The sequence below is a fragment of the Dromiciops gliroides genome, chromosome 1, assembly GCF_019393635.1.
Source record: "Dromiciops gliroides isolate mDroGli1 chromosome 1, mDroGli1.pri, whole genome shotgun sequence".
NCBI lineage: Eukaryota > Metazoa > Chordata > Mammalia > Microbiotheria > Microbiotheriidae > Dromiciops > Dromiciops gliroides.
The window spans coordinates 45,490,051-45,507,279 of NC_057861.1; the positions used below are offsets into that span (position 1 = coordinate 45,490,051).

General features: G+C 43.7%; 1 protein-coding gene across 2 annotated transcripts in view; it reads right to left on the reverse strand.

The window, feature by feature from the left end:
* INSR (insulin receptor) overlaps nucleotides 1–5,230 on the reverse strand; it is a 155,280-nt gene extending 150,050 nt beyond the window's left edge. For both annotated transcript variants that reach the window (XM_043977823.1, XM_043977822.1), the window contains exon 1: nucleotides 4,912–5,230. In XM_043977823.1, coding sequence (XP_043833758.1) covers nucleotides 4,912–5,014 — 103 coding nt within the window. In that variant the 5' untranslated portion in view covers nucleotides 5,015–5,230. The remainder of the gene's footprint in view (nucleotides 1–4,911) is intronic.
* Between the last annotated feature and the right edge of the window lie 11,999 nt (nucleotides 5,231–17,229).

Consider the following 17,229-nt stretch of genomic DNA (forward strand, 5'->3'; position numbering starts at 1 on the left):
TGGTCATTCAGCCCCTGCCTGAAGAGCTTCCAAGCAACCTGGGCCAATTGAGGACCCAGTAAATTGTGGTCCTTCCTTCCTCTGATCCTAACCCTACCTCTCTGAAAGTTTCCCACTGTGTCTACCTCTGCCCTATGGGGCTGCAAAGCTCTTAAGTGTTAGGCAAGACCCTGGACGCATTCTCCCTGCCTGTCCTGCATTCCTGCATTTGCCTGCAAAACATGTCCCCTGACTTGGTTCTTGCTCAGTCATCTGTCAAACATTTATTGAATTCCCACTGTGTACAGATCCCTAGGTGCCCCACTGGAAGAGATACAAAGTTTAAACAAGATGCAATCCTGGAAGGGATGTTTATATGTGTACCTTGCTACCGTCTCCTGCAATAGAACATAAGCTTCCTGAGGGAAGGCACTGTTTCCTTCTGTCTTTGTATCACCAGTGCCCAGCACCCAGTAATCACTTAATAGATGTCTGTAGGACTGAACTGGAGGCATCTTAGAGATCAGTCATTCTGCTTCCACTCCATTTTCCAGATGGGGAAACTGAGGCATTACTTCACAAAGAACCCAGGTGTTCCGACTCTGAATCCTGAGCTCTGTCCTACAGCACAACACCTTGAGCCTCAAAACATCTGTTTGGGGGTGTTTATAAACAGAATACAGAAGAATACACCATTCTTTAACCTGTGAAACAGCTAAGTACCCAGTTCAGTGACATCTTGGTTTAAGAATCATAAATCCAGTTCCAAATTGGCAATGGGCTAATTCCTAAGAAAATCAAAGGAGGGGGACGGGGTCCTCAAGGAGGCTTCTTAACAACAGAAACCACAACATGCCTCTTTCTTTCTTTCTTTCTTTCTTTCTTTCTTTCTTTCTTTCTTTCTTTCTTTCTTTCTTTCTTTCTTTCATTTTTTGGTGAGGCAATTGGGGTTAAGTGACTTGCCCAGAGTCACACAGCTAGTAAGTGTTAAGTGTCTGTGGGTGGATTTGAACTCAGGTCTTCCTGAATCCAGGGCCAGTGCTTTATCCACTGTGCCACCTAGCTGCCCCAACACGCCTGTTTCTTAAAGTCAAACCTTATTGTGAAACAGGGGGTTACCACAAACCGGATACATCTAACCTGAATCTAGACTCTATACAGATTCATCATTCTGGTCCTCAGAGTCAGGAAGGTGCAAAGGGAGAGAGGGGGTGTGGAAAAACTTGAGGGACAAGAGGGAGGGGGAGGGGTGAACAGATGGGGAAATGGGAAAGGCAGAGGAGAAAAATCTCAGAGTTAGAGAAGGCCCCTTATGGGCCAGACAGTCAAAACCTCACCTGAAGAAGAGGTCCAGCTACAACTCACCTACTGAGTGATCGTCCAGCCTCTGTTTAACCACTATAGGTCAGGGAGACTCACTACTTCCTTTGCCAGTCCCTTGTACTTCTGTATCACTCTTTTGGTTAGGAAGTTTTTCAATATAAGGAACCAAATGTGTCTGTCTCTCTGTAACTTCCCCTGTATTGCTCCTCATTCTTTCTTATAGGGGCCAAGGAAAACAAATCTAACCTCTATTTTCTACATTATGCTAATTCTTCAAATACTAAATAACTGCTATCATGTCTTTCCTCTCATCCCCTTTCCCCAAAATCTTTTCTCCAGGCTTCTTCTTCTTCTTCTTCTTCTTCTTCTTCTTCTTCTTCTTCTCTCTCTCTCTCTCTCTCTCTCTCCCCTCTCTCCATTTCTCTCTCTCTCTCTCTCCATTTCTCTCTCTCTCTCTTTCTCTCTCCCCCCTCCCTCTCTCCTTCTCTCCCTTTCTCTCTCTCTCCTTCTCTCTCTCTCTCTCTCCCCCTCCCTCTCTCCTTCTCTCCCTCTCTCCCTTTCTCTCTCTCTCCCTCTCTCTCTCTCCCCCTCCCCTCTCTCCATTTCTCTCTCTCTCTTTCTCTCCCTCCCTCTCTCCTTCTCTCCCTCTCTCTCTCTTTCCCCCTTTCTCTCTCTCTCTCTCTCTCTCTCTCCCTCCCCCCCCTCTCTCCCCCCACATTACTTCCTCCCTGATAAATGCCTTGGTTGTTAGGGAAACCCAAACCATTGAGTTGCTCAGGATAATATGGTAGGGGCTGATTCTGAAGGGTAAGTACCATATAATAGGACAAGCATTTGTTAAGTACCTACTATGTGATGGGGAACTCACACTACCCAAGGGGCAACCTACTCAAAGTAGTAAGGACTCTGTTAGGAATTTGTTTCCTCTTATACTCAGGCTGAAATCTGCCTCTCTCCTCCCCTGAGAAGTCTCCACATCAGCTCAACATAACTAATTCACAGTCATCAAAAGGTGCCTTTCCCTTTCTCTTTGGCTTCCTAAATTCACCCACTCTTTAAGGCCTAGCTCCAGGCCCACCTCTTCTGTGAAGCTCTCCCAGACTGCCACAGCTCTCTTTTCCTTCCCTGAGCTCCTAGGACACTAACAAACCTTCAGCTCTCTTTTGGTGACGAGCATTCCCACCCTGATCTGGTTGGAATCAATTCAATAACCATCAAATGAATGCTAAATGCCAGCATGAGCCAGGCGGTTGTGCTGGGTGCTGGAAACACAAAGGCAAAAACCAGTCACGCTCATCTCAAGGAACTCATGTTCTCCTCAGAGGATACGACATGTGCACAGATAAATAAATACAAAGTATAAACAAATAATACAGGAAGAATTCTCAAGAGACAGTGAACACTAACAATGGGGAGAGGAGGAGCACGGGGTAGAATTAGGGAAGGTCACATGCAGAAGTTGTCATCTGAGCTGTACTTTGAAAAAAAATAAGCTGAGGATTCTACGAGGCAGAGGCGAAGAGGGAGCAAATTCCAGACACTGGGGGTCAGCCCATGTAAAAACCCAAAGACAGTGTCATGGTGACAATAGGAAACTGTTACCTTCTCCTATGTTTGGGGCCTCTCTTTGATGCATCAACTCACTTAGCTCTAGAGCTGAAAGAGATCCTAGAGCCCTTCTAATTCAACCCCTTCATTTCACAGATGGGGAAAATGAGGCCCAGGGAGCTTGCCTGAGGTCAAGCATCAGAGATGAGAGCTGAACTCGTCTTTTGACTTGGAACTCATGCAATGTGAAGCAAAGGATGGTGTCTTGCCCCATGACAATTCCCAAGCCCCAGCAGATGGAATAGTGAAGAAGGGTGGTGTCCCTCATTGTTCTGAAACCGAGAAGGTCCTCTTCCCCCTTTAAATTATTTCTCCCAGACTTAAGGGTACAGATTTGATATCAACAGGACCTGAAGGGGGAGGCTAGGTGGTGCAGTGGATAGAGCACCGACCCTGGAGTCAGGAGGACCTGAGTTCAAATCCAACCTCAGACACTTAACACTTACTAGCTGTGTGACCCTGGACAAGTCACTTAACCCCAATTGCCTCACTAAAACAAAACAAAAAAACCAACAGGACCTGAAGAACAGACACCAGCCTCCCTCTCAGATAAAGTGAGTTCTGATGATTCTCAATAATAATCAAAATAAGGCTAGGGTGATAAATCCCAGCTCAGGCAGGAGGGCCTTAGGAATTCCTCAGATGAGCCCTTGGGCATCCCAGGGAGCAGCTGCTTCCTCATTCACTGTCTTCCTTGCTGCACTGCTCCCCTGTGTTAACAAGTTCTATGAGAAGCCCAGAACTCCCTGCCTGAGCCAGGAACTAAGGAGGTAAAAGCACCTGTCAAGGCCCTGAGAGTCAGTCGTCCCCATCCACCCACCCAAAGACACAGCAAACATGCCCACGAGCCAAAGTACTCCCCTAATTAAGCCCTTCCATCTCCCTTAGAAGCCCTCTCCAGAGGCACTGTTCTACATCTGTCAGAAATCCAAGGGACAGAACGTTACAGGGAAAGACCCTAGTTTATAGACTGACCATCAGTCAGGGCAAAAAAACGTTAAACGAGAGCAGGATGGACACCAAAGTTCCTTTGCTGAGGTTAAGAATGAGCAGGTCTCAGCAGAGAGAGCAAGACAGCTGGAGTGAAAGCCAGACAGCTCCACTTTGAAGGTCTCTGCCTCTCTGAGCCTCAGTCTACTTTCTGCACTGAAAGGATCTCCTTTGGCTCTTCGAGTCTGTGGCTCCATGTAGCTCCATACAATATCAGAGCTGGATTGGGACCTTAGAGATTATCCAGGCCAACCTCCTCATTTCATTCCAAAACCATCTCCTCCCCTATAACTGACCCAGGCTGGGCCTCGGCCCCTCCCAGGGCAGTTCGGAGTTGGGAACAACCACAGACAAAACCCTGAAAGGCACACACTGGGGTAGAGGCTGGGCAGGTGGGGAGGTTAATCAAGCTGCTTTTCTCAGGACCATTGGCTTAGAGGATCCCAGGAAAAAAAAAGACAAAATCCGTGGTTTTTTAGACCTTCTTAAGAGCCTTCAGACCTATTCCCCCTGGAGCAGACATTCTTGGGATTGAGAAGGGGGGAAAGAATTCTTTAGAAATCACTGGCCAGTGAGTGCCCCATGGTCTCCACCAGGTCAGAGCAGTGGTGCTGTTGGGGCTGGGGACACCCTGGGACCTGGAGACTCAGGACTAGGTCTTGCTCCAGGACACCCAGGAGGGGTAGGAGAAGGGGAGAATCGAGAGGACAGAGCCCAGAGGGGGCTCACAGAGCACACGAGGGAAGGAAGCCAAGGTGGTCCAGGTTGAGTCACAGAACCTGGGAGACGTTGGACCTGCTTGGATCCTAAGGCTGGAGCAGACCCCTGTACTGGGGCCCCCCAGAGAAACCTGTGGCTGAACCCTGGGAGGTCAGAGGCCAAGGTCAGCTCCCTGTGACCAGGCCATGACAGCCCTAGCCTGCGGGACTGCACTGGGGGCTTCCCGGGCGCAGGCTGCAATAGGGACAGAATCGGGGTCCCAAGGGCCCCCCAGTGCCAGAAGGGACTCACCTTCTCCGGAGATCAAGCCACACGAAGTGCTCAGCAGCAGCAGCAGCAGCAGCAGCAGCAGTAGCGGGGGCAGCCCGACCGTCAGCGGCCGCGCGGCCCCCATGGCCCTGGGGACACAGACCGACTGACAGCCGGGGGGCGGCGGCCGACGGGTGGGGAGCAGTGGGTCAGAGAGCCGGGCGCGGGACGGAGCAGGGGGCGGCGGGCTCCATCCCAGCCCGGGCCGGCGGGGCAGAGCAGGGCAGCGTGGGCCCAGGCGGGCTGGACCCACGGTCCTTTAAACGCCCCGCGCAGGAAATGTGGGTGGGGGGCTGCCCCCCCGGGGGCACGAGAGGGGCCCGGGAGGGGCGTGGACCGGGGCCACCTCCCTCCTCTCCTCCGCCTCTTTCCCCTCCTCCGCCTCCAAGGAGCAGGCTGGGCCTCGTCCAGCAGCAGTCCCGCGCCCCGCCCGCGTGCCCGCCCCCTCCCCGGAGATCGCGGCCCCGGCCCAGGCCCTGTAACCCTCCGGCGGCCCGAGGCTGGACGGCGAGCCTGCGGATCCGGCACTGCACCCAGGCGAGCGGGCCTCGGCCGCGCGCTGGGACCCCCCCAGGCCCTTGCTCTGGCCCTGTCCCCTCCTCCTTCTCGGCGGCCCCTTCCCCGCAGGCACTAGCGCTCCCCGCTCCTAGCTCCTCGCTCCCCGCTCTAGTCTGGCCAGTAAACACAGCGGCCCCGTCAGCTGGGCTGGGCTGGCCCTGGCCGGGACGCTAGAAAAGCCGGCACGGAACAGGCGAGGGCTGGAAGGGAGGGCGCTAGGGCCCCAGCGGCGCGGGGGCGGGAGTGGGAGGGGCCTGGGCTGAAAGGGGCGGGGCGGGGAGAGAGAGGAGGGGAGGAGGAAGAAGCCCCTCCGAAGGAGGTAAGATGAAAGGAAGGAGGCTTATGCCAGCCGATAACCTCTATTCTTCCAGCTTCGATGTTCTGTGTTCTAAAGTTCCTTCCAGCTCGACATCCTGTGTTCAAAGGCTCATTCCCGCTCTGACATTCTGCTTCCTAAAGCTGGTCGAGTTCCCATTCTGTATTCTATGTTCTAAGCTCTCTCCCAGCTCAACCATTCTGTGTTCCAAGGACCCTCCCAGCTCTTGACATTCTAGGGTCTAAAGTCCCTCCCGGGTTTGATAGTCTCAGATCTCGTCTGTGTTCTAGTATTACTTCCAGCTTTGAGATTATATGTTCTATGTTCTAAGGTCCCTCCCAGATTTGACATTCTATGTTCTCAGATCCCTTCTGTGTTCTAAGGTTACTTCCAGCTTTGAGAATGAGTGTTCTATATTCTAAGGTTCCTCCCAGGTCTGACATTTTATGTTCTCAGATCCCTTCTGTATTCTAGGGTTATTTCCAGCTCTGAGATTGTATGTTCTATGTTCTAAGGTGCCTCTCAGCTTTGACATTCTGTATTCCACCACCCCACCACCCCAGCCCCTAATTCTTGACATTCCACGGTCTATGGTCCATCCCAGGTTTGGCATTCTATGTTCTTAGAATCCTTCCAGTTCTGACAATCTGTGTTCTCTGTTCTATGACTGAATCCCACAACAAGACCTATATGGGTTAAGAAGAAAAGACCCCTTCCCCCTCTGCTGCTGAATTCCTACCTATACTTTAAAGTCTGACCCCTAAAGCCATCTCCTCCAGGAAGTCTCCCTTCATTTCCCTGTTACCTGGTTGGTAACATCCTCCCCTCACATAGATATTTATTTCACACCTCTCTACTACACATCATGTTTATTATAGCTATCTAAACCATAAGCTTCCTGAAGGAATGGACCGGGTCTTATCCAGCTTGTATCTCCTTCAGTGCTTAACACTGGGCTCTGAAAACAAAAGGACCCAATGAACCTTAGGCAAAATAATTAATTGATTCTGCCCTTTGTTTTATCAGCTCTCCAGGAAGGGAGTTCTATTAGGAAGTGAGAACATGAGTTCATTGTCCTCAACCTAAGAGGCAGTGTACAGCAACAACATTATCCAAAGATAGAAAAATATATTTGTCAGATAATGGCTGTGAAAGTTTAGAGCCATAAGCCAGGATCATAGGGTCATGGGTTCAGGACACTGGGAAGGGAATAGGTAGGGGCAGGGGGCAAGGTCACAGTGTCCAAGGACTGAGCAGGAAGAAGAGATTACTCGAATTCAGACTTTAAAAAGAAAACAGCCAGAATCTACATAAATAGTCTTGGTCTCATTAAAGAAAAGCAAAAGGATTTTTCCAAACACCTCTCCTGTAAACTGAATCATCCCTGTTTGTCAGCCCTGAGCAAAGTAGTGCATCTCTATCTAAATTGACAGCAGCAGGCATTCAGGGGAAGACCAAGTAGTAAAAGCCTTCTTGGGACCAGGGGAAGAAACTGAGCATAAGAGAGGGGAAGAGCCTTGTCCAAGGTATTGATGGCAGAGCCAAATATGAGTCTAGCCCAGAGCACTATCAGAATAAGAATTGCTGCTGGATTGATTATCTTCTTTAAAATAAATGCTTGCATATTGTTTGATGAAGAACTGTGAATGACTTGACTATTCTCAACAAGGCAATGATTCAAGACAAGCCCAAAGGACTATGGATGAAACATACTATCCACCTCCAAAGAAAGAACTGATATGGGTGGAACAGACTGAAGGAAGCAGGCTATTTTTCACTTTCTTTCATTTTTTTTCTTTTACTTGTTTGCTTGTACAAAATGACAAATGTGGTAATGGCTTTCAAAATCATACATGTATAACCCATATCTGATTGTTCGCCACCTCAGGGAGGGGGGAGGAGAGGGAAGGAAAGAGTGCGGGGACCAATTTTGAATTGCAGGATAAAATTTGGAACCCCAAACTATAAATAAAAAAGTTTATTATTATAAAATAGAGGGCGGCTAGATAGCACAGTGGATAAAGCACCGGTCCTGGATTCAGGAGTACCTGAGTTCAAATCCGACCTCAGACACTTGACACTTACTAGCTGTGTGACCCTGGGTAAGTCACTTAACCCCCATTGCCCCACCAAAAAAATAAAATAAAATAAAATAAATGATTGTGTGCTATGCAGACTTTATTCCAGTCTCTTTAGAACCAAACACTGGGGAAGGTGTTCAGAAAGGGGAATGCAAAACCTCCCAAGGACACTAAAAAGCTCTCCAAGATAAGGGACTATAGGCTTCTCAGTAAATATTAAAAATAGAGGGAGGTTATAAGTGTAGGGGTCAGCCTGGACAATTACACTCCTCTCTAGTTAAAATAAGGGAAGAGATGCTTCACTCAGAACTAGGTGAGAACATACTAGACCTAGGTACCCATCAAATCAATTAATCGCAGGCTTTGGGCTAAGTCCTATTTGATCAATTTGGGGAAGTTAGATGGCACAGTGGGTAGAGCACTGGCCCTGAAGTCAGGAGGACCTGAGTTTGAATTTCAACTCAGACACTTCCTAGCTGTGTGACCCTGGGCAAGTCACTTAACCCCAATTGCCTTAAAACATCAGGGACCGGGAACAGCTAGGTGGCCCTGGATTCAGGAGGACCTGAGTTCAAATCTGGCCTCAGACACTTGACACTTACTAGCTGTGTGATCTTGGGCAAATCACTTAACCCTCATTGCCCCACAAAAAACAAAACAAAAAACAAACAAAAAAACCACGTCAGGGCCCATCTCCAGTTGTCCCGATATATATCTTGCCACTGGACCCAGATGGCTCTGGAGGAGAGAGTAAAGTTGGTGACCTTGGACAGCCCTCCCTCACTTAAGTTCAATTCAACCCAAGTCATGACATCACCTTGAGGTCATGGTCCTCTTTGAGAATGAAGGACAAACAACAACAGCATTTGACCAATTTAGATATCTTTGAAATAATAATAATAAAGTGGCTAGCAAGTATAGAGTACTTTAAGGTTTAAAAAGTATTTTCTGATTTTATCCTCACAATAAGCCTGTGATGAAGGTATTATGACTATTCCCATTTTACAGTTGAGGTAACTGAAGCAGACAAAGATTAAATGACTTGCCCAGGATCACAGGGCTATTGAGTGTCTGAAGTGAGATTTAAATTCAGATGTTCCCGACTGCAGATCTAATACTACCCACTAAAACATCCATCTGTCTCAACAGCCCTGAAAGCCATTGGATGAACCACAGAGAAGTTGTACCTTAAATCTGGTTTAGGGACTTGGTCTCATCCTGCACCCAGTAGGGCTTCTATAAAACCAGCAAGCAATGCCTTTCCACTAAAGCCCCCGAAAGAGAATTGGGGTGGTGAGCGGGGAAAGAATGGAGCCCACTTCAATTCCCTCCCTGCTTCATCCCCTTTAACCAGAAGAAGAATTTTTGTGAACTTTGGAAGACCAGAGGATTTGGACTTTAGTGTCCCCCAAAACATCCACTGGCAGGAGCAGTGTCTACATAGGAAACCAAGGATAGACTGGACTTGATGAAGAAAGGTAAAACCCAGTGTTTACAAACAGAAAAGAGACACAATACCTACTTAAGGTGATGTCTTCAGGACTTCCACTAAAGGATTTCTAAGAGCTACCCTTGGCCGTCTGTGTTCTCTAAGCTCAAACCCACTTTGCTCTGTTCTCTGTACATACTTATGAGAAATGTGTAAGGATGACCCTTGAGAGAGTGTTTTGCTCTGGCTATACCATCATAATACTCACTTTTAAAAGCTGATTCAGTTTTACTGATTAGTTGATAGCAATTGATAGTCATGTTGGGGAAGCCCACCCACCAGCCAGGAAATCTTAAGCTATAGTATTAGAAAGAAACCTCTTTTCTCTCCACCTCATTCCACACTCTTTGGGCAAAATCTAGAACCCAAAAGGGAAATACAACAGTGGGACTTTGAGGACCCCATTGCCAAGGGCTAGTAGGAAAATTACCTTTAGACCTGGACTGTAACTATATAACCCAAGAAGGGAAAGGAGAGAAAAATCTCCTATACACCAAAACATTCATGGCCCCACTTTCTGTGGTAGCAAAGAACTGCGAACAAAGTAAATGCCCGCTGATTGTGAATGGCTAAACGGAATGTAAAGCACCACAAGTAACAACAAACATGAGCAATTCTGAGAAGCATTACAATATATATCAACGGATTAAAAGTGGATTAAGCAGAACCAGAAAACAATTTATGTAATGACTACAACATAAGTAAAAGAAAACAAAAAGAAAATCGAATGCGCTGTAATTGTGACCAAAAAAACCCAGAGAAGGTTTGAGGAAATGTACCTCTCTCCCTTCACTGCTGAGGTGGAAGACTAAGGATGTCGAATATTGAATATGCTCTTGGTTAGTTTTACTGGATTGCTTTTTTTCTGGATTTTTTTAAAGCTTTTGCTATAATAGAGAAGTATCGCTTGGTAGGGGAAGAGAGAGGAATATATGTCCAAAAGTGAATGTGATATAAAAACAAACCCAAACTTTAAATATATATTTTTAAATTTAAAATAAAACAACACAGCAAATATGGACTTATTTTATGTGAGTATGCTTATTTCTTTAGAAGATTGTGTCTTTATTTGGGAAAAGAATTGGAGGAGGAAAGGAGCTAGAAATAGTGTTGCCAAAAAAAAAAAAGAATAAAAGAAACAAAAAGGGTCATTGAAGTATTTTGTGGGCGGGTGAGGCAATTGGGGTTAAGTGACTTGCCCAGGGTCACACAGCTAGTAAGTGTTAAGTGTCTGAGGCCGGATTTGAACTCAGGTCCTCCTGACTCCAGGGCCAGTGCTCTATCCACTGTTCCACCTAGCTGCCCCTGACGTATTTTTTAAATGCACAAAAGAGAATGGAAGGAAACAGACAAGCAGAACAGCTCTGAAAGTTGTGGGTTGAATTTATTCAAATTAAAAATAAGCTGTGTGTAGAGAGATCCATGGTTTCACATATAAAATCCTTTCTTTTTGTTGTTGTTTTAAGTCATATATGGAAACGTTCTCTCTTTTGGGTGTTTGTTAAATTCAAAATAAAAAAATTAATGCATCATTAAAACAAAATAATATAAATGCCTACACAGCCCTCAACAAGGTAGAAGACAGAAAAAAATATTCATAGCAGCACTTTTGTGGTAGAAAACATTGGAAGCAAAGTAACACATATCAATTAGAGAATGGCTGGATAAACTGGAGTATATGAGTTCAATGGCATATTATTGAGCCATGAGAAAGAATTCATACTAATAATTCAGAGAAACATGGGAAGACTTCTTTGACCTGGTATAGAACAAAGTAAGCAGAACCAGGAGAAAAATATACACAATAACTCTATTTTATGTAAATGAAAACAATACTAAAAGATAGCTAAACTCAGATGAATTTCATTGACCAATATTTGTCCTCTAGAAAAAAATGAAATATCCTTTCTTCCTTTTGCTAGAGGTGGGGTGGGGGTGGGGGGGGCTACCGATACAGAATATCATATAAGCTGTGAAGGAAGTAATGGTTGTATTTGTTGGGTTGGTCAGTTTTTGCTTTACTAATTTTTTTTATTCTGTAACCTATGGGCAGCCTATACCTTCTAATCTTTTCTGAATCTTTTTACCAAAGAAACTGAGGAGATGCCTATCAATTAGGGAATGGATGAACGTATTACCATATGTGAATAAGATGGAATACTATTGTGCTGTAAGAAAGGGGATAATTTCAGAAAAATCTGGGACATCTTATATAAATTGAGGCAAAGTGATGTAAGCAGAACCAGAAGGACTATTTACACAGCAACAACAATATTGTAAGAATAATCAACTGAAAGACTTAGTGACTCTGATCGATGACCCCCAACAATTCCAAAGGGCTTGTGATGAAAAATGCTATCCACCGCCAGATAGAAGTACAGATTGAAGCATAATTTTTTTCCCCTCTTTCTTTATTTCTTTTTGGAACATAGCCAATGAAGAAATGTGTTTTGCATGACTTCATATGTATAATGGATATTGTATATCTTGCCTTCTCTATGGGTGGGGGAAGGGAGAGGGAGGGAGAGAATTTGGAAATGCAAATAAAATAAAATTGAATTTTAAAAAGTGAATATTATTTTTATTAGATCCCAGGGAGATGATGCTTCAGGGACAAAGAGAACTACTCTTGTGTTCTTCTCTGGAGTTTCTGGGAGGGGGTGATTTCAACTAATCAATTAATAAGCATTTATTAGAACTTCCCAACAAAAGGGCTGCCTTAATTCAGGGCCACCCAGCTCCCACATAACTATTCCAACAAACCCCCAAAGTTTGCGCCTGGCCATGTAATGATCAAGAAATTTAATTAAAAACCTACATTACATGACCTCATCTGTTATATGACAAAGTCATTCAGAAGTTCTGAGGCAATAGGAAAGGAAGTCCTCAAGCAAAGAGGAGGTTATCAGGGCCAAAGACAGGGCATGTATATCCTGCAAGTGTCTGTGTCCAGAGGCAGCAAGAGTGGAGGGAACTACTGAAGAAGGATCAGAGAGAATTAAGTATCTTCGAAGAGGAGGGGATAAACCTTACTCAAGAAGTGAAATCCCTGAAAACTATAATAGAACAAGCAGAAATCAATGACTCCACAAAACAGCAAGAAATATTAAAGCAGGGGCAGCTAGGTGGCATAGTAGATAGAGCACCAGCCCTAGATTCAGGAGGACCTGAGTTCAAATCCAGCCTCAGACACTTGACACTAGCTGTGTGACCCTGGGCAAGTCACTTAACCCCAATTGCCTCAAAAAAAGAAAAGAAAAGAAAAGAAAAAAAGAAATATTAAAACAAAATCACAAGATTTAGACTGATCTATGGATAAGGGAAGAGTTCATGGCTAAAAAAGTAATAGGATCATGCAAGATAAAACAGAAAATGTTTACTGTACAACACTGAAAAGTTTTTTCACTAACAGATCTAATATGGTCAAATCTAGAAGGGCAATGGGTAACTGGGGAAAATATTTGCTGCAAGTTTCTCTCATATACCAGCTATGGAAAGAACTGACTCATATTTATGACACTAAGAACCATTCTCTGATAGTCAAAGGATACAAATAGGAAGTTTTCAAAGGAAGAAAACCAAGGTATCTATAGCCATATGAAAAAAAATGTTCTAAATCATTAATAATTGGAATACACATTAAAGCAATTTTGAGGTTCCGTTTCACATCCATAAAATTGACAAAAGCAAAAACAAAACAAACAAACAACAACAACAAAAACAACAACAGGGGGCAGCTAGGTGGTACAGTGGATAAAGCACCAGCCCTGGATTCAGGAAGAATTGAGTTCAAATCCAGCCTCAGGCACTTACTTACTAGCTGTGTGACCCTGGGCAAGTCACTTAACCCTCATTGCCCCACAAAAAACCCCATAAAAGTGGCAAAAGTGATAAAAGATGAAAATTAAAAACATCAAAGGGGCTCTGGGAAAACAGGTAAACTATTGCACTATTGGAGGAAATGTGAATTGGTCTAACGAATTCTGGAAGATAATTTAGAATTCTGCCCCAAAAGTTATTAAACTGTGCATGTCCTTTGACCCAACTATACCACTACTAGGTCAATACCCCAAAGAAATAAAATAAGAAAATTATTTATAAATACAAAAATGTTTATAGGAGCTTCTTTCATGGTGGCCAAAAATCAAAGGAATGTCCTCCTATTGGGGAATGGCTGAACAAATTGTTGGTATGGGAAAGTAGTGGAATATTATTGTGACATAAGAAATAATGAAATGGATATTTTCAGAGGAAACTGAAAAGACCTCTATGAACTGATGTAGATTGAAGAGCAGAAGTAGGAGGACAATTTATATGACAATGTTATAGAGAAAGACTTTAGAACTCAAATCAATGCAATGATAAACCATAAGTCCAAAAGAATGAAGAAGAAACAACACTCACCTCCTTTCAATCAATTTGAAATGTACTAAGAGACATATTTATGGAAAATGTGGGAATTTGTTTTGTGGGAATGTATTGTATTTTGCAAGCTTTTTTCCTAATTTGTTCAGTGAAGGGAGAGTAGTGAGAGGAACAGATTAATAAAATTTTTCAAAATCAAAAATAAGAAATTACTCTGGGAGAGGGAGGAGGAGGAATACAGGGGGAAATATGGGCATTGTAAAAAGAAAACAGCAATAAAATTTTATTTTAAAAAATAGAAGAAAATATGGTAGCTGATATAAAAACTACTGATCTGGAAAATAGGTCAAGGAGAAATAATTTAAGAATAATTGGGCTCCCTGAAAACCACAATTTTTAAAAAGCCTGGACACTATATTTCTAAGTCACAAATGCAAACTGTCCAGATCTGTCAGAACCAGAAGCCAAAGTAAAGATAGAAAGAATCCAACAATCACCATCTGAAAGAAACCTCAAAAGAAAAAGTCCCAAGAATGTTATAGCCAAAATCTAGAACTCCCATGTCAAAGGGAAAAAAAGTACAGCAAGCATCCAGAAAAGAGTTCAAATACACATAAGACCTGGCAGCTTCTACTAAAACCCAAAGTATATCTTGGAATACAACATTCCAAAAGGCAAAAGACAGACATTAATGATGAAGAATGTTACCCTGCAAAGCTGAATATAATTCTATACTGGGAAAATGGATCTTTAATGGAATAGAGGACTTTCAAGCATTCCTGATAAAAAGACCAGAGCTGAATAAGAACTTTGAAATATAAACACTAAAGTCCAAAGAAATCTAGAAAAATACATTTATTTGGGCAATTGGAAGAAGCTCTATGATGATGTGCTAACATTCTAATAGCTGTTATTGTTGCTCACTTGTGTCCTACTCTTTGTGACCCCATTTGAGGTTTCCTGGCAGAGATACTAGAGTGTTTTGCCATTTCCTCCTCCAGCTCATTTTCCATATGAGAAAACCGAGACAAACAGGGTGAAGTGACTTGCCCAGGGTCACACAGCTACTAAGTGTCTGAGACCAGATTTGAACCCGTAAAAAAGAGTCTTCCTGACTCCAGGCCCAAAAGTCTATCCACACCTAGTTGCCCCAGGAGTTTCTATAGACAAGTGGAGTTTCTCTGGACAAGTAGAGTTTCTATAAACAAGTGTCTCTTTAGAACTTTTGTGTGTGTGTGTGTGTGTGTGTGTGTGTGTGTGTGTGTGTGTGTGTGTGTTTGCAGGGCAATGGGGGTTAAGTGACTTGCCCAGGGTCACACAGCTAGTAAGTGTCAAGTGTCTGAGGCCGGATTTGAACTCAGGTACTCCTGAATCCAGGGCCGGTGCTTTATCTACTGTACCACCTAGCCGCCCCCTGTTTAGAACTTTGATGTTAATGAAAGCTATGGAAGAAAGAATTGGAAAGAGACTTAATAGTTTGGCACAAATGGTACAAAACTTTGCTCACTCAACTGATTCCTTGAAAATTAGAATGAACCAAATAGAAGTTTGTGACTGTGAGACAAGAAATAAGAATCTTGATGTTTTTTCAAAGAGTATAAAAGAAGAACAGAGGTCCTGAAAGTAGATTGGTTCTGTTCTGAGGATTTGTGGTGGGGAAAAAAGAGAGAGGATAAAATAAAGAATTTGGGGGCAGCTAGGTGGCGCAGTGGATAAAGCACCGGCCCTGGATTCAGGAGTACCTGAGTTCAAATCCGGCCTCAGACACTTGACACTTACCAGCTGTGTGACCCTGGGCAAGTCACTTAACCCCCATTGCCCCGCCAAAAAAAAAAAAAAAGAATACACTAGTTTACAAAGGAGACCTTGCTACTTTTCATAACTGAGGTTCCTAAGAATATATAAATATGGAGAAAAGGGGAGAGTAGGCAACAAATAAACCTCACTCCCATTTTAATGAACAAAGGAGAATTTAAAAACATAATTTGGTGTAGAAATACATCAGCCAGTAACATCAACATTGAGTGTTGATCTACTGTGATGGACTATATTCTTCTCACCAATGCAATGGCACAGAAGAGTTCCAGGGAACTCGTGATGGAAGAGGATCTCCAAATCCAGGAAAAAAAAAAAAAAAGAACTGCGGAGTATAGATGCTAAATGAACCATACTATTTCTTTTGTTTTTGATGCTGTTGTTTTTTTTTTTCTATTTTGAGGTTTTCCATCATTGCTCTGATTTTTTTTCTCTTATAACATGACTAATGCAGAAATAGGATTAATGTTATTATGTGTGTGTGTGTGTATATATATATATATATATAAAACCTATATCAGATTACCTGCTGTCTAGGGGAGGGGGGAGAAAGGGGAGGGAGGGAGAAAAATCTGAAATTGTAAAGCTTGTATAAACAAAGGTTGAGAACTATCTTTACATGTAACGGAAAAAAAAATAAAATACTTTATTAATTAAAAAAAAAAAGAAATACATCAGCCACAACAGGGAAACTAGTGGGAATAGAGAGGAGTGGGGATGAAGAGGAACATAATACCAGGTAGGGAATAACCACAAACAAAATAAACTTCCTGATGCTGAAAGAGAGATTAAAAAGAGGTGAGGGGGGCAGCCAGGTGGCACAGTGGATAGAGTACCGGCCCTGGATACAGAAGGACCTAAGTTCAAATCTAGCCTCAGACACTTGACACTTACTAGCTGTGTGACCCTGGGCAAGTCACTTAACCCTCATTGTTCCGCAAAAAAAAAAAAAAATCTAATAGGTGGAGGGAGCTGGGCATATCACATAATAAGAAGATGAAAATGGGGAGAAAGGATGAAGTTCATGCAGCCCAGATGGGAAATGATCTGAAGATGTTGAGTTGATTTCATCTTCCAGAATGATGAGTTTCCAAAGATTATGAAGTCCAAGAGGATAGGGTGGGAAATGAGGAGGAGAATCCCCTTCCAACCTTAAAGGAAAGAGGATGAGGGGAGGGACTCCCAAATGTCTACCTCCCATCCTCTCCAACAAGAGGGAAGGAGGGATTCCAGAGGCAGTGGGTGCCTGAGGAGGTGTGAGTTTCCTAATTGATTTCGTCTTGCAGAATGATGAGTTTCTGGAGATGATGAAGTCCAGGAAAGTAGCCATTAGGAAATTAAGCAAGTGTGACTGCACTACAAAAAGATAGCATGTAGGAAAACTAGAAAAATAGGAAGGGGCCAGATTGTAAAAAGCTTTAAAAGAAAAACAGCAGATTTTATATTTGATCTTGGAAGAAACAGGAAATCACTGGATTTCTTGAGGCAGGAAGATCCATTAGAAGGTTGTTGCAATAGACCAGGAGAGAAGTGATGAGTGCTTGAACCAGTGCCTGGTACATAGTAGGTTGTTTGTTGGTTTGGTTTGGTTTTGTTTTTTTGCAGGGCAATGAGGGTTAACTGACTTGCCCAGGGTCACACAGCTAGTAAGTGTCAAGTGTCTGAGATTGGATTTG